Source organism: Triplophysa rosa, linkage group LG22 (assembly GCF_024868665.1).
Source record: "Triplophysa rosa linkage group LG22, Trosa_1v2, whole genome shotgun sequence".
Taxonomy (NCBI): Eukaryota; Metazoa; Chordata; class Actinopteri; order Cypriniformes; family Nemacheilidae; genus Triplophysa; species Triplophysa rosa.
Genome location: NC_079911.1, coordinates 16922297 through 16946202, shown reverse-complemented (window position 1 = coordinate 16946202; position 23906 = coordinate 16922297). Strand labels below are relative to the sequence as shown.

The window sequence follows — 23906 nt, the reverse complement described above, 5'->3', positions numbered from 1 at the left end:
ATCGCGGCTTTCCTTCCAATTTACACATTTGCTAGACTGGTTATTTTTAATTCGCACTCACAGCCAGAAGAAGCCTATTGAAAGTGAACAGATTTTTTTAAAGGTCCAATGAATGCAATATAAAATACATAACTACGTCTTCAGAGGTGTATAAAGACTATGTTTTTATCACCTTAGAATGAGCTATTTCTATCTACATACACCGCGGGTCCCCTTACATGGAATTCACCATGTTGTTTCTACAGTAGCCCTAAATGGACAAACTGCTCTACACTGGACCTTTAAATGACCAAATCATATTTTACACAATTATTAGGTTTTAAAAAAAGGTTTGTGTTTGTATTTCTTGCTCAATATCTGTCCGTTCTTCACATGGAGCTTCACACACAGGAACACAAGACGCAAGTCAAATGGACTATTTTTTATGATGTTTATTGTTCCGTTTCGTAATTTTGCAGCTCACCTCAATTCGCCTCAGACGAAATACAGTCAAATGCAAGTTTTTTTCAACTGTCCCTTTAACACGAAGAATCTCTGGTTTCCAGCAGAAGCAGATAAAACTAATCGAATCAAAGTTGTTTGCACCGCGAGCCAACAGGCTGTCAGTCACACCTGTGAATAATGGATATTGTATTTAAGGTTGAATTTCAAACCGTCGATGAGAGGAACTGCAGGAGAGGGATGAAGGGACTGCTGAAGAACAGAAAGCGCCACGAGGCTTTCAAATGCTGTTTTCTTTCACCCGTCTGAGAGCCGCGAGACTTCGGTATATATCTGAAAGAGAGCGGGATACGGTTTTATTCTTTCTATCGACTCGGCCTGGTCCCCGCAGTCTTTCTCTGTCTTTAATTATTAATTTCATGGAATTTGTTATTGTATTCATTCAGAGGTTTCAAGCTTCTCTTCAGCTCCATGGAAATTGAATCTCTTCTCGGCTGGAGCTGAGGCAGCTGCTTTAGATCCTAATGGATTGAGTGAGTATTGAATACTTCAGTGCCTCCTCGGGGTAGGCGCGGCTTAGTGTAGGAATTAGCTGAGCGGCTTGAAAGCTGAGAGGAGCGCCGAGTCGGAATTGAAGAGCCGCTCCGTCTCTGCCACCCTTCGGAAAGGCTCAGATGATGGAGAGGCAGACGGCGGGCCTATTCTGTGACACTGGAAAACGCTACATAATGGCCAGCTGTCACTCAGTAAGAGATTTAAAGACCAAGCGTGTCATTTCTGTGCCGCTATAGCGTCACCGTACGAAACTGCGTAAATGGTGACCGGTTTTGAAAAAGGTGTCCCGAACACTCCGTATATCTGCATGTTGGTGGACAACAAACGTTGTTTGTTCTAGATATAAATATTCCCAGTTACATCTTTTTTAAAACATGATTAGATGCTACAAAGTGCAGGGTCCTGGTTTGTTTGTGCAAAATGCAAAGCGGAAACCCCTTTAACAGCGGTAATGCACAGCCTCTAGTGGCTTATTGATTTTGTGAAACTGGCAGCAGCAATATGATAAAATACACCAATGTTCAATAAAAACATTTACTATTGACTGGGGTGTCATGTGCCTATTATTTCTGAGGGGCATTAGTGGCAGTACTCCATTTGGCGCCCTAGGCGAGAAAAAACACATGACCACAAAAAGTCTAAGCAGTTCCACAAATTTCCAAAGCAGTGGTTCCCAAACTGAGATGGCCGGAACGACCACCAGGGTGCGCAAAACAACGTTTGTAATAGCCAAAAAATGATTGGGGGAAAAAAATCACATTACAAAATGTAAATTCCTCTTTAATTATGCTTTAATTGAACAATCACAGGCACAGCCGCATCAAAATAGCTCTGCCTTTTCAATATTAGGCCCCAAGTGATTCTTTCATGCAAACACATCCATCTCCAACAACAATCACTTTATATTTAAAGCTGACATTCTTATAAGTATACAATACATAGTAAATATTTGTATTTATTAGCTTTTGCTGTTAAAATGTGACAACTAACATAAGGCGGTGAGATTTGTATAACACTATAAAGATGTGCATGCTCCAAAGAGTTTGGGAACCACTGTTCTGAAACATCAGCTTTTATGAGTTTTGCAGGCCCGGGTTTAAATCCCACCTAACTAAACATTTTAAACAATTATTTTTAATGTCACAGGACCTGCTCCACAGCGTTTTATAGACCACTTCGCAAGATGTAAACAGTGGTCCAGAAGCACTTTCGGTTTCAGTTTTTATTTATTTAATTATTTATTCATCTTAAATACACAATTAAATCTTAAAGTTATTCATTTAACATTTAAAAATGGTTATAAATGTTCTGTGGGTTGTATTTTGTTCAAACGTTGTGTACTGAAACAGGAAGTTCTTCTGGACCGGCGTTACACCAGCGTTGATTACGTCATCCGAAGTGGTCGATATCATATTTGTGCTTAAATGACTACAATCAAATTATCAAAGATTCATCCTTTTAACATGGCATCTGCTGTAATGTTAAAGGTGTAATACTAACAATTATTGTTGACAATCACAATAAACAACTGCAGGCTATGGAACCTGCGGTTAAGTTCTGATCATTATCTGATTATCATTACCCATCGTTTCTCCCCTTTATATAATCACTGGTTTATTTTATTTATATTACTTTTTTTCTTTTGTTCCTTATCTATTTGTATTGTTTTATATATATTATATATATATATATATTTTTTTTCTTTTGTTAAATTGTTGTACTATGTGGTGGGGGAGGGTGTCCGATCGAGTTAATTTTGTATGTCATCAAAAATTCAAATAAAAACAATATAAAAAAAACAACTGCAGGCTGGATGGTTGAGCACCTTGTCCATAACTATGAAATTCAATTGATGTGTGGTCACATGAGATATTGGTTTATCTGCAATTCTAGACTATTGAAAGTATCCAAATGATGTGCTTTGGGCCTTTTCCAGAGTGACTTCATAACTGTCGATTATAATTTGTTCTATGTGCGCATATCTGTGAAGTCACAGCACGATTAGCAACGCCGCGGCCCGCTGGAGTTAATCTCTGTGGATCACTTTAGACACTGACTCACTGTGCGTCATTCACAGTGGGAAGTTTTCTAATGAGAGCAGCGGAGCAGCCCGAGGATCAGCAGGGAGAGCAGATGCAAACCACAGAACCTGGCAAAACCACCGTGGCAGGAGAAGCTTCGAAAAGTTAGAATGAGAAAGGTGTAAGACTGAACAGATGGACTTGTTTTTCGCTGTCTTGACATTTTAAGTTACTAGTCAAGCTGAAATAGAAACTCAGCTGAAGCCGGCATGTATTATGCATAAAAACAGGTTTCATTTAGGCTAATCTACAGTTGTTTAAAAATGCTTAAAGGGACAGTTCACCCAAAGAAGAAAATTCTGTCTTCATTTACTCACCCTCAAGTTGTTCCAAATCTGTAGAAATTGATTTGTTCTGATGACTACCATAGTAGGAAAATTGCTTTATAAATTTCTTTGTTCTGTTATGAAGAATGCAGTAAAGCTATTCTGGGGCACTTTTGACTACCATTGAAATTCTTCCAACTGGTAGTCAATGGTGGCCGGGACAAGCATTTTTCTAAATATCTTTCTCTGTGTTCATCAGAACAAATACATTTACAACTTGAGGGTGAGTAAATTAAGTCATCATTTTCATTTTTGGGTAAACTGTCCCTTTAAAGAAACAGAATTACATGTCATTTGCTAACAAATAATGTTTGATCTGTTCTAACAAAATTTTTAGGTGTCCTAGCAGAGTAAACGCATGTAAATCATATTATCTTATTAATAACTATTTTACTTGGTTTAACAATCAAAAAAATGTCAAAATAGTTTATTTTCAGAAAGGAATTACAACTTTATTGCTTAAAGCCTAATTAAAAACTTGAAATGTTTCGCTTGTAGACCAAAACAAATGTCACACGTGCCAAGTGTCCAAATCTATTTTTGGGAGCGTGCGGATGCTTTAATTGAACAAATAATATCTGCTAAGTTATAATCTACCACTATAAAAGACAAATTGCGTTCTACAACGTTCAAAGCACTTTACCTTGATCTCATTTTCAGATGCCAGCAGGAGGGTCGGGATGAAACGGAATATTAAGAGGCAGCCAGCAGATAAAACCGAAACCCTGATGGAACAAAAGATATGTGCACATTATAAAAAATGCCTTGAAAATAAAATAACCTTGAAAGTAAACACAGCCAATATTTGCAAAGGCCGTTCTGATAAACCTGAGCCAAGTCACAACACGGCGAACCGTTGAGCAGCGGATTTACTCTTACCAGACGATGCGAAAACAGCAGCAGACAGAGAGAAGTAAATTGAGTCTTTAAAGCCACAGCATGGATGCTCAACTGCATCGTGTTGGGGGATAACTAAGACTCTGGCCCTGAGCCCTGAGATGAGAGACCCCCACTGACGTCCCACTAATGGTATGTGGCCTATTCATTAGGCTCATTAAAAAATGAGTTTGAGCCCTTTGATATTCATCCGCTCTGTCCATTAATTTCCAAACTGTTGTTCTCTTGCTCTCTCTCTCTCTCTCTTGGTCTAACAAGCAAACAAACTATGAGAATTACTTCCAGTATTGCCAGTGAAAGCTTTCAGGGCTGAAATCAATTATTATGTTGACTGAAACGTGCAGGGCACATGACTACAGGTGAGATTTCTTGGGTTTTAACCGAAATACCTTTTAATCTCATTTTATTTTCATCGACTCTACAGTCGTGTTCATAGCACATTGCAAAATCAGAAAAATGCATAAAAGCCACATATGATCAGACGAAAAGAGACACGAGTCTTTTCTAAACAGTTCACCAGCTGACAAGTGAACCGGCTTCCATCTCTTGACGTTCTTGATCTCAGGCTGTCTCTTTAATACAATCTTTTCACAGATGCTGAAAAAATCTATATCCCGTCTCATACGTGTGTGTGTGTGCGTGCGTGCATGCGTGCGTGCGTGCGTGCGTGCGTGCGTGTGTGTGTGCGCGCGTGTGTGTGTGCGCGCGTGTGTAATGACGGTGGCGGCGTGCTGATGTTCTCTTTGTGCAGGAGAGTATTAGAGAGCTTAATGAGGTAAAACCATGGCTCTTTTTTATACCCCGACTATTATTCAAACACAGCCTATTAACTTGATGAATTGCGATAATTAATGGATATTTCTCTATGTGGCTTTTGTGCTGTCAGGTGTGCGGTGGATATTTAACTGTTTATTTCTCAGGTTTTGCCGAGTGGGCTCCTGGAGGACCCGGCGAGAGCGCAATTTACAGCTGTTTATTTCCATTCTCATAAGCAGCGCTATGAATCCATACTCTGGCTCATGATTTAATTATGAGTCACACATTTGAATGAATAAAGTTTGCTATTAGCCAGCTGGCAGCGTACCAGCAGGGTTCAGCCAGTGATAAGTCGTGTGGTTTTCTGAGAGCGAGAGGTCCTGCTGGAAGCCCGGGCGACTTAGAACTACAGAGACGTTTGCCGGAGCCTTTTGTCTCCTCAGGTGTTGACCTCGGTGCCACTGCGAAAACAAAGAAGGCGCCTTTTAGCGGTGCCACAGGACACTACGGGGTCGTTCCGCGAATGCGTGCCTTTTCTGTTGTTTTAAGTACGTTTCTATGCGCTTTTCTATCTGACGATTGGTATTTTTAACCATGGTGCCATGTTGAGCTAAATGTAAATATTTTAATATATGCTTTTAAAAAAGTAACAGGAAGGAACAGGTGAATGGTGAACAGGTGAACAGGGAATGTTTCAGGTGATTTAGTTTGCGCTCGAGGTCACAGAAAGCACAAGGGACTCAGTAAAGAGAATCTAGTGTCGTTTTGTTGTTTTTGTTTAAAGTTATGGGTTGACAATTTAAGACTACCCCCTCCGACAAACCCAACACAATCTCATGGTAATTTAAGGAGGTGGCTAATTTGTATGATTTCATACAACCTAATTTGTATGTTTTAGTACAGTCTGCTTTCAGGCCAGCGGTGGTTAGGTTTGGGGACCGTGGGGAGTCATTATAGTTTTTTTCTAATAATCTACATTTTGGTATAAATTACATCATAAGAATTCATACAAATGAGCCACCTCGTAAAACAGCCACGAACTCCCATGAGGTTAGGCTAATTATAACCACACAATATAAAATATTATGTCCTCAAAATACATTCAGAGAGAGAGAGAGAGTGAAGTCTGCCTGTCTGTCTGCCTGCCTCTCTATTTTTCCATCTGTCTGTCTGTCTATTTATCTATCTGTCTATGTACCGTCTATCTATGTCTGGCTTTCCTTGTGTCTGTCTGTGTATCTGTGTGTGTGTATGTCTGTTTGTATATGTATGTATCTGTCTATCTTTCTATGTACCGTCTATCTATGTATCTGTCTTTCTATGTGTCTGTCTGTCTATGCATCTATCTGTCTATGTACCGTCTATCTATGTATCTGTCTTTCTATGTGTCTGTCTGTCTATGCATCTATCTGTCTATGTACCGTCTATCTATGTATCTGTCTTTCTATGTGTCTGTCTGTCTATGCATCTATCTGTCTATGTACCGTCTATCTATGTATCTGTCTTTCTATGTGTCTGTCTGTCTATGCATCTATCTGTCTATGTACCGTCTATCTATGTATCTGTCTTTCTATGTGTCTGTCTGTCTATGCATCTATCTGTCTATGTACCGTCTATCTATGTATCTGTCTTTCTATGTGTCTGTCTGTCTATGCATCTATCTGTCTATGTACCGTCTATCTATGTATCTGTCTTTCTATGTGTCTGTCTGTCTATGCATCTATCTGTCTATGTACCGTCTATCTATGTATCTGTCTTTCTATGTGTCTGTCTGTCTATGCATCTATCTGTCTATGTACCGTCTATCTATGTATCTGTCTTTCTATGTGTCTGTCTGTCTATGCATCTATCTGTCTATGTACCGTCTATCTATGTATCTGTCTTTCTATGTGTCTGTCTGTCTATGCATCTATCTGTCTATGTACCGTCTATCTATGTATCTGTCTTTCTATGTGTCTGTCTGTCTATGTATCTATCTGTCTATGTACCGTCTATCTATGTATCTGTCTTTCTATGTGTCTGTCTGTCTATGCATCTATCTGTCTATGTACCGTCTATCTATGTATCTGTCTTTCTATGTGTCTGTCTGTCTATGCATCTATCTGTCTATGTACCGTCTATCTATGTATCTGTCTTTCTATGTGTCTGTCTGTCTATGCATCTATCTGTCTATGTACCGTCTATCTATGTATCTGTCTTTCTATGTGTCTGTCTGTCTATGCATCTATCTGTCTATGTACCGTCTATCTATGTATCTGTCTTTCTATGTGTCTGTCTGTCTATGCATCTATCTGTCTATGTACCGTCTATCTATGTATCTGTCTTTCTATGTGTCTGTCTGTCTATGCATCTATCTGTCTATGTACCGTCTATCTATGTATCTGTCTTTCTATGTGTCTGTCTGTCTATGCATCTATCTGTCTATGTACCGTCTATCTATGTATCTGGCTTTCTTTGTGTCTATCCGTCTATGTATCCGTCTGTATGTCTGTCTATCTATCTTTCCATCTGTCTGTCAATTTATGTATCTGTCTGTCTGTCTATGTACCATCTATCTATGTATCTGGCTTTCTTTGTGTCTATCCGTCTATGTATCCATCTGTATGTCTGTCTATCTATCTTTCCATCTGTCTGTCTATTTATGTATCTGTCTGTCTGTCTATGTACCATCCATCTATGTATCTGGCTTTCTTTGTGAATGTCTGTCTATGTATCTACCTATCTGTCTTTCCATCCGTTTGTCTGTCTATCTATCCATCCATCTATGTATCTATCATAGTACAACAAGAAATCGCAAACACAGAGCCAGATATGCCAGAAAATCTGTGTCCCCTATAATAACAAACGTTGGTTGGAGCTGCAAAGTGTTAAAGTCTTCGTTTAAGCATATGCTAATTTGTTTTGTGAGATGACCCTACAGCAGGGAGCAAATTTCTTCTATTTATTTTATGCCCGAGTCAGCCTGACAATAACTAGATGTAATGGTAATTTCCAGCTCTGCGTGCTCTCCATTCGGGGACACTTCTCAGAGCGCGTCTTGGATGCGAGCGGTGTGACACACGCATTAGTTCAGAATGAAACAACTAGATCATGTCAGTGCTGCGACTTCAAGCCGTTCGCCAGCGAGTCTTTATCTGCTAGTGCTGCACAGCAAATACTGATCAGAGGACGATAAGTACGGCAGAGCTATAAGCTCTACCCATTAAAGAATTCGACTGCACTATAGGCCAGTGGTCGTTGGTTTATTGTTCGAAATGACCAATTATTCGGAGGGGTGTTCGTCGCGTTTTTTGCAGGCCTTTCTTGCGTCCACTGGATGAGGAAACGCAGCATTAAGACGCGAACATTATCCTCTCGAATCGTTCCGATGCAATCCGCCATCATTATCCGTCGTCTTACAGATCCATTCACCTGCATATTATTCGAAAACAGCACACACAGCATTGAATTAACTCACAAGAGGGAGAGATTACTCCAATTCATGTTTGTAAAACATCCCTTCGGCTTTATGAATGCATCCCTGATGTACAAAAACTCTGAGCTAATGTACGACCCCGTACAACCAATCAAAAAAACATGGAGGCTTCATGGTCTCATACAAACCACAAATGAGTCTGATTTGATTTGGCAAACAAAGAACTGCCATCAATAGCGTGTGTGTGTTTGTGAGATGTACTGAAAATAATGAATTTGTAAAGCTCATTCCTTCGCCTCAATTAAAAGAGAGCAAGCGCAGACGATAGTACAACAGGTAATCACACATTTCCATTTGCACTTTCATTTTCCCCAGTTTCATTCTTCATTAAACTGCAGTTGATTTGTTTTCCTTCTTTCCACGTCTGATTGATAGAGTGTATCAATTTCACAATCTGTCTTTGTTATCGTGACATCTCTCCTCTGCGCAAATGATCCGGGCCCCTGTGCGCAGGAGCCGATGAATATGAGCCCATCTGTCACGGCCTGCCAGACCTTTACTGACACCTAGTGGAAGACAACTAAGCCAGGTTACGTTCCTAACTACAGAAGGTCTTACATTCGCATGTTTTCTATTTTTACCGAGAAGAGAGTTGGGGAAAAGGGTCACAAACTGGAGACAAACTCGTGTCGTCTGTCCAAGCAACCACACATTATCTACTAAAAAAACCCCTAAATGTTCTGTACATTTTATTAAGGTTTGATTTTTTGTTTTAAATGCCATTTGTAATGAATTACGTCCTAACAATACACTCAATAACAAGGGTCTACAATACCAAAAATGTTCAGGTTGGCAAAGTTCAGGCCACTAGCTCCTACTTTTAGTTTCAGATTAGTTCATAACTATTGATACAAACTATGAGAAAATATTCAGAGCTTCTTTGAAGACGCGCACAACTTCAGTAAAAGATCCAGAAGTGAGATACGCCTCCTCTGGCGAGTTCGGTTTTTATCATTTTTGATAACGTGCTTGCCTTTGAAATTCTGTCAAGGTGTCCTCATAGAGAAAGATATCAAGGAAAACAGAAAGATAGTCGAGAACTCAAGTGTAAAACGTGTCTCGGAGGAATTAAACGGCATTTATGTTTATGCGTTTGCTCTTATCGCTGTTTATGTTTGCGTGTGTTCGCGCGCCAATTAAACTTCTCACTTTTCCTCTGGTCTGTCATTACAAACACTGATCTGAGCATCTGAATATCACAGATGTCTGTTCTCCAGCCTGAAGGTTCATCTCACGTCTCGATTCGCAATCTCGTTCTAGCATCTCACTGGCGTGCCCTTGAGTGTTTCACCCGTCTCGTCTGCTGCGAGTTGATTTGTGTGAAACGCATTTGCAACATGGTAAGCAATTAGCGATTAACAGTAACACAGAGGCACTCACTTAATCCTTGGTGTTTCGAGTCAGATCCGTGGGCGTGGCTTGTTGGTTTTGACTAAATCTTTGGTGTTTCAAGTCTTACGAAACCTTTACCCTAACCCTAACCTTACTCTAACCATCTAAACTACCCATGATTGTTAAAATTGACGAAAAAACACGTTTGGGTGATCACGTCTGACTCGAAACACCAAGGATTTAGTGAGTGCCGTAACACAGACCTCTTGCTACCACATCAACCTCTACGAACTCAAGCTGACACAGATTGTGAGATGATGTTCTTGAGTGTTCAAGCCTAAATGAAAACCAGCACGGTGTCTGAAATGGCAAACTGTAGACGCAAACACCGGTCCATTTTTATTTTACTTTTTTAAGATCTTACATATATATTTAAATCTTAAAAGTACTTGTTTAACATTTTCATTCGGTTATAAATGTTCTGTTGCTTGTATTCTGTTCAAAAGTAAACAGGGAGTTCTACTGGACCAGCTTTGGACCAACGTTGTTTACATTTTCTGAAGTGGTTCATACATGCTGATCTTCATCTACTATATAGTATGGAAGTAGGCGATTCTGGACACAAGGCAAGACATTTTTAGCTGGACAATTTCCTCAATGTGTAGTGTACAAAAACATGGCTGCATATTTTGTTATTATCCCTCTAAAAGTTTGAACAGCTTTGTTTCTCGAGATGTAAAGGTAAGTCTTTCCAGCTTTGTAGACAAAAGTTATATCTCTTTATCTGAATAAATGATTGCACTGAAAAAGAACTGAAAATAGATGTTTGTATACATTTCTTTATAAAAATAAAATAATACATTTTAACAATTAATGCGATTTTGAAGGACCAATTAGTTCCTAGGCTAAAACTGTTTTCACAACTGCATCTGCTCTATACATAATTTCCACAGTTATATTTACAAAATATTGAAATATTTACAGTTTGTTATTTCATAGTGTTGACTTGAAAACGAATGTAAAACGTGAAAAATTAAATAATGTCTAAATGTGTTACCATTGTAAAGCATGTCAATCAAAAATGCTGTTCCGTTTAGTCCAGTTTGTTATGAACATCATCAGAAAAGGTTCATCTTTACCTACGTCACAATGTAAAGGCGACCCCTTGTCTCTGACACGAACAACGTCAGAAGACGGACACTTGATCCCTGGTTATCCCTCAAGACGTCTTGTGGATACACTTACTGCAAAAGAAACTGAATAAAATAATGAGGGGTCAAGGCCACCCAAGACATCCACACGTGACTATCTGCTGCTTATTTAAAACACAGTAACATACTTATCACTGCAAGTCTTCCATATCTGTTGTAAGTATGTAATTTTTTTTTTCACAAAACTTACAAGCATCAACAATGTTGACCACATGATAGATCTTGACATGAATTTGTCATTTTTTTACTGTAATATATGACATGTCCCTTGCTGGGGTTTTCCCAAATCCTAAAATCCCAAAGTTCAGTGATGTCTCATACGATTAGACTTCTTTAAATGAAAAAGTTAAGTGAATTCAAACTGGGACACTTGAAAGGCATCTCAACGTCAAAAAGCGCTTCAATTGACCTCACTCTGTATATTTTAGGCGCTGTAACCAGTCACCATTTCTAATTATATTTAATATAACATAATAGCCTCAGCTATTGAAATTAACTGAAATAGTCCCACTGTGTGATAAATACTACTGACGCATAAAATATAATGATGCATAAAATCAAGAGCGGAGACATGTGGCCACAAATATCAACTTACCATCACTTGCGTTCAAGTTGTTTTCATGTTTGATTAATTCATAAAGGCTTTGCAGTATTTAAGGTTGAGGTTATTGTGCCCAGAACCACAGCCAGACCTCAGACAAGACTTTTCTTCTGTTCGGCAAAAATGAAGCACACCACAGGTAAGAAGGTCTTCATATCTGCCTGAACACAGAACACATGAAATGTTCATAATTAGAAATAAATAATGTAGCTATTAGTATGTTCAGTAATTAGTCATTTTGCTCCGAATTATTTATGGCTGACTTGTTAGAAGTGTAAAAAGGTGATACAAAAGGTAGGCTATATTTATTTTCTGTAGCAATCTAGAAAAATACAATGATTGTAATGATCTTTTTCTCTTTGTCTCTTCTCCGTTCTGAAGTTCTTCAGGTTTGTGTGGGGTTTGTGCTCTGCTCCCTGCAGGCCATGATCGTACCGGCTCTGGACTGCTCAGGCCAGGGTCTTGAAGGAGCTTCCTGTACCATCTCCGTCGAGAAGCTTCTGGACCGAGCCGTTCAACACGCCGAGCTCATCTACCGCATCTCAGAGGAGTCCAAGATGATGTTTGTGAGTGACACATGCTGATATCAAACTGCATTTTGTGCTCATCTTAAATGCTAAAAAGATCAACGCGTGTTTGAAGTTTTAAGTCGCAGTTTCAAATAATAATAGTCGTGATTTTGTTCCTGAATGTTTCAGGAGGAGATGTTCATTCCTTTATCAGTAATGAACCCACATGTTTACGGAGGGACCATGTGTGCACCCAGAACCGTAGCAGTTCCAGCGACCAAAAGTGAAATTCAGAAGATCTCTGTGAGTTCATGGGAACTCGACTGCATTGAGAAGAAAATACGATAATGTTCTTGAGCGGTTCGCCCAAAAGTGAAGATTCTTTCATCATTTACTCACCCTCATGTCTTTTAAACCTGTATGACTTCTTTTCCTCTGTGGGACACTAGTCATTTTTATAGGAGAATGTTTTATGCATTTAAAGTGAATGTTGTCCACACCTTAAAATATCAATCCCAAACTAAGTTACGGCATGTGTTTAGTTTACAAGACTTGGATGAAAGTGCAAAAGTCACATGGACTACTAGTTCTCATTTACGTTATATTTGGAAGACAGCAAAGTAATTGCTCATTAAAAATGATTCTGGTTTGACGTGAGGGTAGGTGATGACCAAACTTCCATTTCTGGGTGTACGATCAGAGTACTGCAAAAATACAAATATGATTTTTCTCCCTCCAGGACAAATGGCTTCTACACTCTGTATTGATTCTGATTCAGTCTTGGATCGATCCACTGGCGGATCTACAGGTGTCTCTGGAAAGCTACGACAATGCCCCAAGTGTTCTGCTCATCAGGACCAAATGGCTGTACATCAAACTCATGAGTCTAGAGCAGGGTGTACTAATTCTTATTAAGCAGGTGAGACTGAATGTTTAAACAGCATCAGCATTCATGAAGTTGATCATAATTGAAACACTTGAGTAGAACTGTACTCACTTCACTATTCAAGTAATTCTCCCTCTCTCTCTCTCTCTCTCTCTCTCTCTCTCTGTCAGATACTGGGTGAAGGTGGTTTGCTGTTGGATAGCCCCGAAAAAACGGCTGATCTCTTGGTCTCTCCTGACATCTTTGAGTCCGTGAGGAGAGACTACAGTGTGCTCTACTGCTTCAGGAAAGACGCTCACAAGATGGAAACGTTCCTCAAACTGCTGAAATGCCGACAGACAGACAAGCAGAACTGCTCCGTTTTCTAGAACGAAATCTCGACGCCAAACTTCTCCTGCCAAATTATTTGAACCGATACTATGCCGCAGCTATTTCTGTTCGCACAATATAAATCACACACGATCTGTTTGCATATGCACGCTTATTTATTTATGAATTAAAACCCTTTTTAAAAATTGAGTGGGGTTTTCGTTTATGCATCAGCAAAAACTTTGTGCAAAATGGGATTTTCTTAATAAAATGCATATTTAGAAGAAGGTAACAAACAAAGAAATACTTAAAAATATGTTACCTAATACGAAGGCATCCTGAAGTCTAAGAATGTTTGTGCTCATTTAGACGAATATATGAAAGCATTTTCTAGAGGTCTTCGAATCAACAAGCGGGTGGAATGACAATGATAAAGATTTCAAACCCACAAAACCTTCCAGCTCCGGTTCCACCCCCATGATGTAGGCCTACATGAATCCCACGGCCTGTTCAGAACGAGAGCTGTCAAACATCTGAACGTGCATTAACAAAGTAGCGATTCATCTTGGACCGATCACGGAAATTACACCGCAAGACATCATTAACACTACAAGTCTTCTATAGAGGACATCAAGGTTTTTTGCCCAATTATCATTCAAAGCGGAGAAAATTAAGCTTAAATCCTGAGCCCGGTCTCACGCGCTCTTTCAGAGAGACAGTTCATTTGTAAAAGCAAGCAGTCGAGCTTTATCACGCTCCGCGAGTCTCAGAACATCTGTGATCAAACACAAGAGGACTTTGTCTTTACCAAAATCTCTGTCATTTGGGGTGAAAGGTTTTGTTGATGCCACGAGCATTTGCTGTCTGAAAAGTGGTTTACTCTCGCAGAGCGCGTGAAATAAATGAGTGTGTTGATATTGCCAAGCCATATGGGGGCACTAGAGGGTGCGGTGCACGAAGGTTAAACGTGTCAACATGATATTTCTGTGGTGGGATTCATTCCGTTGTAGGATAATCACTTACAACGAGTTACTAATATTATTAATGTTTTCCAATATTCTTTTTTTGTAAATGAAAATCAGACAGTACACAAGAAGTCCGTGTTCAACAGTTAGGCTGAATCGCAACGGTAAGCTTATAATTATGATAATAAGTTGAGCTGTCTGGCACAACTGGTTGAACTGTAACTGTTGGTAGAGCAGGGCTAGTGTGTGAACAATGGCTGCGTCCGAAATCGCCTACTTCCGTACTATATAGTAGGCGAAAATGAGTATGAGTCATGAATAGTGTGTCGGAAACCTCAGTATGCAAAAATCAGTAGGCGAGAAATACCCGTATGGTCTACTACTTCCGCCGAGATTCGTGAGTGTGGATCGGATGGACACTTCTCTATCCCATGATGCCACGGGAGCTGAGCAACGGTCAAATTTCAAAAGTAAATCAAATAAATATAGCGGAGAACTTTAAGGCGGACGTCCGTTTTTAATGTAATTGCCAATAAATTAATTTCTCGGGACTAAATTATTTTTTTATCAATTCTCACGTGTAGGTTGTTGTTAATACGTCATAGGTCAAAGAGCATACGGGTCACATGACCATAAAACATGGCTAATCATCTCTGGTGTTCATTTTACAGAGCAGAGCTGTTAAAATAAGGGTTTAAAATGAGTAAATACACAGACGTTCCCTTTTAAAGTAAAGAAGAGATCTCTTGAGATTAAGTGAATCTTGTTAAATTAGAACAATATTTCTCTCTTTTCCACTTCTACATATAGGTAAAAGAAGTTCAGTTTAAAATTATTAACGATATTTATCCATGTAATGAGTTCCTTAGACATAGATTTAAATAAGGATTGTAATGAGTTCATCTTTTGTGAAGCAGACATAGAGTCATTGGAACATTTTATTTATTTATTTATTTCTGAGCTTTCCTGTAGGTCATGGGTTCGATCTCAGGGATTGCACATAAATAGAAATAAATGTACAGTATAATGCACTGTAAGTCGCTTTGCATCTGCAAATGTAAATTTATGCAAATTCTCAAAAAAATACTCTATGCTTGGTTAATTTTGAAATATGTAATACCTCACTTGTCGGATAATACCTGTCGGAATTGTGATGTCAAATTTTGTGACTTTGGCCAATTAGTCTACTTTATTCATAAATGGAGATTCTTTAATAACCCCCCACTTTCTTACCTTTTCAGAAAGATTTAATGATCTTCTTCAAATCTTTAAAACTCATGCATCATAAAAAAAGCCCTCAAACTATGTAATCTTTTGAAGGTATTTTATGGTGATTAAGCCCCCGTACTGTATTGTATTTATTTTTTATTTTTTGTATCTCTTTTTGTGATAATTTTTCTCATTTATGTTTATTTTGTTTATTTTTGTTATGCTGCTATTTGGACTTCTTGGAATGTTATTAAGATTTTCTTGTTGTTTACTTGGTATTTTGTATCTTCTTTACAAACAAATAAAAAAGATTCCTTTTTAGTATAAAACCTTTACTTCAATGTTATTTTGAAAAGCATGACAGCTTAATTACAATTTCTCGATACGTGTCATATCTTGATAGGCTCATGGGTAACAGGATAAAAACAATGCCAAAACCAAACAAATAGTACACCAGACAGCAACCTTAAACCTTTTTTTTACGTTTCCTTCCTGTAAATGTGAGGTTAATTGACACACATATCTTGCTAACCAAACAAGGTAGAAAGTTTGGGTAAAAAATATGACATAGATTAAATTAAATACAGACAAAATTGGGTAGTGTTTTGCCACCTTGTCATCTAAAACTGATACTATATATTTTTAAATAAAATATATTCCTAAAACCATATATTTGTAAAATCTGAGAACCTTCTAAAATGATTCACTGGTAAATAAAGATTTAAATAACTGACATGTAGACTCAAAGCTTTCTAGTTGGTGGCTTTCTGCCTCTTTAAAATGTCACGGCCCACTAAAAGCCATTTGGTAGTGCTTCTATAGGTCAATCCTTTTAATCGTCACATTGAAATGTTTACGATGTAATTAGCAAAAAAATCTCATGACATTTTAGAAAGTCTCTTAATACAAATTTTGTTATCAAATGCATAATTTAGTAAAACAATAGATAAGGGAGTCTACATACTGTTATGCTTCACTCTAATCTAATTTGGCTTCCATTCTAATCCTCCTATGTGCACTCAGCAGGCTGCAATCAAAGAGCACTTAAATAATTTACACTAATGACGTTTTCAAAACTGTTCTCCAATGATTTAAGTGTTTTATGAAACAGAATAAAAAGATAGGTAGAACTTTAAAGGGGTCATATGACACGGCTAAAATGAATATTATCGTTTGTTTTAGTTGTAATGCAATGTGTATACACGATTTAAGGTTCAAAAACGCTGTATTTTCCACATACCGTGCATGTTTGTATCTCCTCTTTGCTCCGCCTCTCTAAAACCCGCAGATTTTTTACGAAGCTCAACGCTCTGAAAAGCGAGGTGTGCTATGATTGGCCAGTTAACCAGTGCATAGTGATTGGTCGAATACTGCAAGCGTGTGACGGAAATGTAACGCCTCTTACCATATTTGGAACATCAGGTTCCAAAGCAATTGTACTGACAGGTACGCCCACCTTACTTGCGTATACATTTGGGTGGTCTTAGTCAAATCATACCACGAACTGACATAGATTTGTGGGGGTGTGGTTACACGAGGCGTTTCAGGCAGGTCTGGGTGAGCATTCGCTTTTAGATAGAATGCATCTTTTGTTCTGACACTTTAATTTTTGCAAATTTACGTGTCTAATACATGCATGGGCAACTTATAACACACCAATGACACAGAAAAACACGTGTTCGCGCCATATGACCCCTTTAAACAGGCTATGTAATATAAATGCATTGAGTCTCTGATATTACCAGACATTTCACATGAGCAGGAATCGGAAGTCACATTAGACCCATTTGGCGTTTTTAACAACATTTTCTGAGATAGTAAGCCTTTCCTAACTTCAACCACAAGAAAGAAAAATTATAGATGAGATCTCTTTAATATCTCTTCTCAATCATTTATCTGATACATGAATGAGACAAAATGAGAGCAATTGGAAACGTTTGCTTTTAAGTCACCTCAGATATTTCTCCTGACAAAAATACCAAGAATTTTTACAAATGTCTCCATTAGAGTTTCAAAAGACATCTCAACAATGTCACAAACTGAGCTCAGATTTGCCAAATCTGCACTAAAAAGTCAGTATTATTGAAGATCTCAAAATAAACTCAAACATTTCTCATCAAATTTACCCAAATCCAGATTATTTGTCGTATGAACACATTTGAGTGGAATATCAAGTTGTTGCCTTTTCTTCAAATGTCTAACTTTCACAGATCAGAATGATTTAATGTGACACGCTGCAGGGATGTTTAACCGACACAAGTCTTGCTCAGTCCCCTTTCTCACCACAATCTTGAAGGTCAATAACATAAAATCCCAGATTATCAATGCCTTCATGTGTGTGCTGATGGAGGATGAGTTCCTTATTATGTTCATTTTGGAAACAAGAAGCGCAGTGTGGCGTATCCGCCGGCTCCGTTTTGGAGAAGTTGGACAGGTCGACGCGATACTTTCCACTTTTGGTGCGAGAAATGACGGGCAGGAAGCCTTAACCCCACTGGATCTCCCGTGGAAGGTAGGAGGTCCTCACCTGACAGGACAATCTGGTGGATTCGGCCGTACCCTCCAAGAAGACCACCAACTCGAAGTCCTGCTGTTGAAGAACATCTGCAGCCATTTCTGAAAACGGACTGGACTTGTCGATCACATGGTACAGCGTAAGAGGACAAACAAAGAAGAGATTGTCCTTCCCGGCATTCACCAAAAAGTCAACGTTCACCTGGTCTAATATGATGGTCTCGCCCTCTGGAGTGATGGTGGTCTGCAGGAGCTTCCCATAAATCTGGCTGCCAATAAGAAGGGTCTTTCTCAGGTTGGCCACTCGTATCTGGAGACACAGATTTCCCTTCCACAGATTGATGACTGCTGTTTCGCTGAAGGTGACTGTTTTCGCTCTTCTTTTTGGAAGAGAGATCTTCGCGAGAATGAGTCCGCACATGAAGCAGTTTATTATAGCGCCCACGAGGGACTGGATGATTAACAGTGCGACCGTGCCCGGGCAGTGACCCGTGAGAGCACGACCTCCGTAACCAATGGTTGTCTGGGTCTCTATAGAGTACAGGAAGGCCGTAGTGAGACTGTTAATGTTCTCAATGCATTTCATCTGGTAAGATTCTGATGAACTCTGGATTAAGTCTCCGTTACTTTTAGCAAGTGAATACCAGAGTAAACCGAAAATGAACCAGCTTCCGGTGAAGGCTGCTACGAAGAAAACAATCACAAAACACCAGCGGATTTCAACAAACGTGGTCCAGAAGTCCATGAGGAAAGCAAAGTGGTTGGGATATTCAGGGCTACCAAATTTAATGTTACAATGGCCATCCTTGGTAACCAGACGGGCTCTTCGAATTTTACGTTCCACCAGGTGATTGTGAATCCGTTTCTGTATGAACTGGAACATATTTCAGCTTGCAGAAGAAAAACAAAATGTTGCACATTATCATTTTTTATATTTATTATTATTAATTATACTAATTATTATTCAATATACTTAAAACGTATACGTTTTTAATTATTTATATTAAATTAATTTTAAAAAATCTAAAAACAGTCAAATAGTTTTTTCTACTATTATAATACACTTTTTTTTTTACAAAAAAATAAGTATACTTTAAATTTGTTTTATGAACTATTAAGCAAAGTTCAGGTATGTTTTTAATTATACTTTATTATGTAGTAAGTACTAGTGTATATGTAAGTGCACTTTTAATGCTATTTTGGACTAAATTTATCCACTTTTTAGTGTATAAAAGTGAACTTTTAAGTGTTAAAATTGTAGATTTAGACTACACAACTAGGTTACAACTAGATTGTTCAGAAAAATGCATAAAGTATATTTCTAAAAAGTACATAAAAACTAGACTAAATGTAAACTTTTTTTTGAAGTATACTTATGGCACACTTGAATAAACTTATTTTTTGCTAAGGAATAAACTATAAAACAATTTATACTAAAACTTAAAAATAAAACTTCAAATAATTTCAAATGAACTAGGATCATTATTTCACATTTGACACAAATAATTTTAAAACACTTGAATGTCTCTTTAAGAAATAATTTTCTAATGCTTGAGTAAAAAAAGCACATTAAAATTCAATGCAGCTTAAAAATCTAAACCCCTGGAGGTAACTAATGATAAATACATTGAATTTACTGCTACATAAAAAACCTAATCCTACCCAAACAAAGTAAATCACACAAATAAACAAAAGGTTGCGTTCCTTGACTATAATTGTGAAAAAAGTTTTACTTTCCATACCTGCAAACTGAAAACCTCCAACAAACTTCAGCGCCGATAAAAGTTCAGGCCATGAAGTTTTCCTTCTAAACACGCAAGCATCAGGGCGCACCTAAAATCCTCAATGAAATGTTCTAATCCCAGGCACATGCCACAGTTTACACTCAACAGAAAGCAACAGACATCTTAAATATGTTTCCAAAACTAATCAGATGTAGTTCTCACACATCGACATGCCAATGCAAACCACAAAGCAATAGCATTGAATGTTTGCTTTGCAATGAGAACTCATAAGTCAACCGCACGTTTCCAAACAGCTGCTATTTGGCCAAGAGAACCCCACATGAAAAGAGAAAAACTTCAGTCAAAGAGCACCTCGCTGGTTGTAACCATGGAAACTCAAAAGGTTTGCTGAGAACAACATGGTTGAATCGCATTGCCCTGGTCCCCCCAGCCCCCCCGACACCCTACATCTCTGCATTTGCATTTCAATGAAATGATGTGAAAAGTGCACGCCTTCCTTATTTCCACCTCTTTCGTCTCAAAATCACGATTGGAGTGATCAAGAATGATGACATTATGTCATCACACAGATGAGATGTCAAGAGATACTGAAATTGTATAGACGGACGAATATCAAATGTTCCCACACCAGCTTCCTCTGAAACACACAGATTAGAAAATGCTGTCAAACCACATGTCTACCTGCCCGCATCACAGTGATAATTTTAGATATATGAACTGAAAACCCAAGCCCAGATCCCAATCAGTCATGGGCCACTTTATTAGGTCAGTGATTGGTCATCAGCAGTGAAACTCACGTTGAGAAGATCATGGTCCACTTGAAGACTTTGGAAAACTTTGGAAGCAGCCGGGGATTGTAATGCGAACTAGACCTAATGCTTCATTCAATTTAATATAGTGATTTCATTAATATATTAGAATCAAACTTAGTTCTAAATGGAGGGTCAAACTGGCTGTTGGCCAAGGCCCTGTGGCTGGTGGCCAAACAAGTTCTCACCCTGAGTCAGTCTCCCTCCGGCATATTGAACTTTAGCGTAATTCATAAATAGATCAAAGTCATGTTGCAGAACTTCATTACCGCTTAATCAATGCGCTCGAAATGTAATGGCACTTTTTATGCTATTAAAGTTTTATTGAACTATTTTCTGTGTTGTAGAACAGAACAGGTTGATCTATGGCCATTGAGAGATGCAAACTTGGGTCTGAAACTAAGTGCAATTACGTAATTGTTCTGGAGAGCCTCAATGAGAACATTTATAAACTCTCTAGTCCTTGACTAAAGTGAATTTTGAGCCGTCTTAACTGAAAATAACTTGCCCTGACATATGTTAAAATATGTCAGTGCCTTTGTTTTGTCTCAAGATGCACATCAGTAATGTTTTATTCGAAGGCATTTTAATAAAAGTGACTTAAATAGCCAAAATTAACTAAGGCATAGTCCTATGGCTTAGGCTAAGCCTCGTCTATGAAACCGGCCCATAGTGTTTTCAATTCTTCTCTGAAATTCTTTCTAAATATTGAACCCTGTTTCCAAACACATGACAGGAGATACGTAATGAGAACCGAATTAAATGAACATATTCGATGGGAAGGAAAGTGAAACTAGTGGCAAACAACCATGAATGAGAATAGATGAGAAGTCACAAGCTTTCAATTTCCAATAATTTCATGTTTATGTTGCCATGTGTTTTATTAATTGTCTATATTAGTTTATTTTCCATTTTTTTGTCAAAAACTAAAAAACAACAGGGATGTCATTTCACTGCTACCCGCGGTTCTGTCAATCACAGGCAGATCTATTCAAAAGGACCCTAAACGCAGAAGGAATTAAACAGAGAGGCACCAACGGCCCCGGTTTTCCTTTCAAATGAATTTTCATAGTGCACCACAAACAGGTGCAAAAAGTGTAACCGCAATTTGAGGTTATGAATTTAAGTTCTGCCCACAGCATGAAGAGAAGTCTGCGATTTAAAAAACGAATCAATACTTTAATACAAATGCAAACAATCACAATTACATTTCTCTTTTTGATAAAATCGACTTCACAAAACAACTTTGAGAATCTTATTTCTCAAAGTAGATGTGATTACATGGCATTTTTTTTTAACGAAAGCAAGAAAGAGATCAGTGGTCAGTTTAGAGCTTTCCAGCCTCTTTGAACTTGAGGAGCAGACCGTCATCAGTACGCAGAGGGAAAGTCATGCTGCGGTTGGGATAGTAACTAGAATCTGCCTGCAAGTTCTGGATGACATCAGAAAGCAGGTGAGCCCGTTCCACCCCACAGCCTGGAGCTTCTTAGTCCAGTGAGGTGAAGTGGACGTGGAGGTGATAGTACGAGGGCTGATAGTGCAAATACACCCGCAGTTTGCTGGAGGGGACACTGAATCGCTTCTGAATGGTGTCCTGTGAATACAGACAAGATCAGAACTTGATTCATACAGTCATACAGTCATACTACAAAAAAAAAACGTAATTGTCTTTTTACTGGTATTTTTAAACCACGCCTTCTGTTTAAGCATCACAGCTGTAGCATATACGGCATTAAGCATCAAACCAAAACCTTTGTGTGCATTTGCAAGTAAACTGCGAAGTCGAAATACAACATCCCTTTAGTTTAAATACTCAAAGCAACAGTGACACCTGCTGGACAACAAAATTATTTGACGTGTCTAGCTCAAACTGGTCAACTACTGGACCTAAACTTTCTGAATGTACTTTGTTAACAGTACAGCATGATCTACTGTCCTCACCTCTCCTTTGCTGCGAATGTTTGTGAGTAATGGCAGGTGCTCCGATGTAAGATCCCTCAAACTTTTGATGTCCCTCCGGTGGACGATGGCAATCAGATACAAGTCTTCTTTCTGGAGAGAAGAAACAGTTAGTCTACTGGCCTTTTATTCACCATTAAACAAAACATCACTACAAATTCCTTAAAATCACCTGCTTTTGATCCCATTTAAAATCTGGCAATAGGACAAAACCAGTATCGGGGTCTGGATCTTCATAAATAATCTGATCCGCCTCTGCTTTCTTCTCCAAGATGTTGTACACCCACTGAAATCAAAATGAGATCGTGGATTTAATAATAAACCTAAAAAAAACAGTTAAGGGCTAAATGTATTCTCTGTAAAAACTTCAAATTCAAGTACGACAGGAGGTGAAGTCTCACCTGTACACTGAAGCTCTGCTTGCTGATGTACGGCAGGGTGATGGTTCGATAATCCTCCCCAGATTCTTCAACCAGAAAAATCTCCTGATGCAAGTATTTCTTGACATGCTTCTCTGTCGCAGGGCACACCACTGTTGTCTTGATTTCTGTTGATATGCAAATACGTGATCCCTTATAAAAACAGCAACCACATTGATATGTCTCTCCCCAAGGCCCAAAACACACTTCATAAAGTAATGTTATAGTGATTTTAATTGTAAAGAGCTTATGGTCCATAAAGGTATTTCTAATGAAAACCATTCAAATTGTTATGGTTTTCCAGCAGAGTTAGTTTGGTGAAATGATGTCTTATGTGTTGCGATCATACGGTTCAGGTGGGCAGGTGCATGTAGCTGGTATGTGCTGTACACATCATTCCTCATCTCCAGTTTGAGTTCACTGCTCTTTAGTAACTCAGTGAGTGTGTCCTGTCTGATGGGGGTCTTCTCCAAAATCACAACAGCATCCTGATCTTTCACCTATAAAGAAAACCTACCTTAAATTTAACTGAATAATTTTTCTAAATGAAATAATAATGCATGCACTCAATTAATATGTCAATACTATTAAATCCAAACGCATTGATTCGTGCACAGTGCACGATCTGATCTCTCTCCTCCAACGCACCTTTCCATGAATAAAAATGTTTTTCTCCCGCGCAGAGTCGCGCAGAATTCGGGTGATCTCAAAACCAGACACGGGACTGTCGGATAAAAATTCGCCGGTATCTTTGCACTCATTGTCGGTGTGCGTTTTGAGTTTTTTCGCTGCGGTGCCGTTCCCGCAGTCCGCCATTATTCACCCAGCTGAATAAACCAATCAGAGCTTACTGCTTCATAAACACGGAAATAAGGCAAACTGCGCATGTGTCACCGAGTGCGTCTTG

General features: G+C 38.6%; 3 protein-coding genes across 4 annotated transcripts; 1 reads left to right on the top strand and 2 right to left on the bottom strand.

Moving 5' to 3' along the window:
* The first annotated feature begins 11155 nt into the window (after positions 1 to 11155).
* On the top strand, positions 11156 to 13567 carry smtlb (somatolactin beta). 2 transcript variants are annotated; one of them, XM_057321420.1, is made up of 5 exons: positions 11156 to 11814; positions 12057 to 12241; positions 12374 to 12487; positions 12924 to 13103; positions 13241 to 13567. In XM_057321420.1, exons 1-5 carry the CDS (start codon positions 11799 to 11801, stop codon positions 13436 to 13438), a joined length of 693 nt encoding a protein of 230 aa, XP_057177403.1. In that variant the 5' UTR covers positions 11156 to 11798; the 3' UTR covers positions 13439 to 13567. The 2 variants fall into 2 exon arrangements, with proteins under 2 accessions (XP_057177403.1, XP_057177402.1); XM_057321419.1 differs by lacking the exon at positions 11156 to 11814 and having other exon boundaries at positions 11971 to 12241.
* Positions 13568 to 15888: 2321 nt separating this feature from the next.
* Positions 15889 to 20047, bottom strand: kcnj1b (potassium inwardly rectifying channel subfamily J member 1b). The gene is made up of 2 exons (XM_057321451.1): positions 19810 to 20047; positions 15889 to 18957 (listed from the first exon to the last, which is right to left on the bottom strand). Exon 2 carries the CDS (start codon positions 18948 to 18950, stop codon positions 18039 to 18041), a length of 912 nt encoding a protein of 303 aa, XP_057177434.1. The 5' UTR covers positions 18951 to 18957; positions 19810 to 20047; the 3' UTR covers positions 15889 to 18038.
* A 1417-nt stretch (positions 20048 to 21464) lies between these two features.
* On the bottom strand, positions 21465 to 23827 carry dcps (decapping enzyme, scavenger). Its single transcript, XM_057321431.1, has 6 exons — positions 23648 to 23827; positions 23349 to 23499; positions 22982 to 23127; positions 22753 to 22866; positions 22563 to 22673; positions 21465 to 22215 (listed from the first exon to the last, which is right to left on the bottom strand). The coding sequence occupies exons 1-6, from the start codon at positions 23813 to 23815 to the stop codon at positions 22108 to 22110; spliced, it is 798 nt and encodes a 265-aa protein (XP_057177414.1). The 5' UTR covers positions 23816 to 23827; the 3' UTR covers positions 21465 to 22107.
* Between the last annotated feature and the right edge of the window lie 79 nt (positions 23828 to 23906).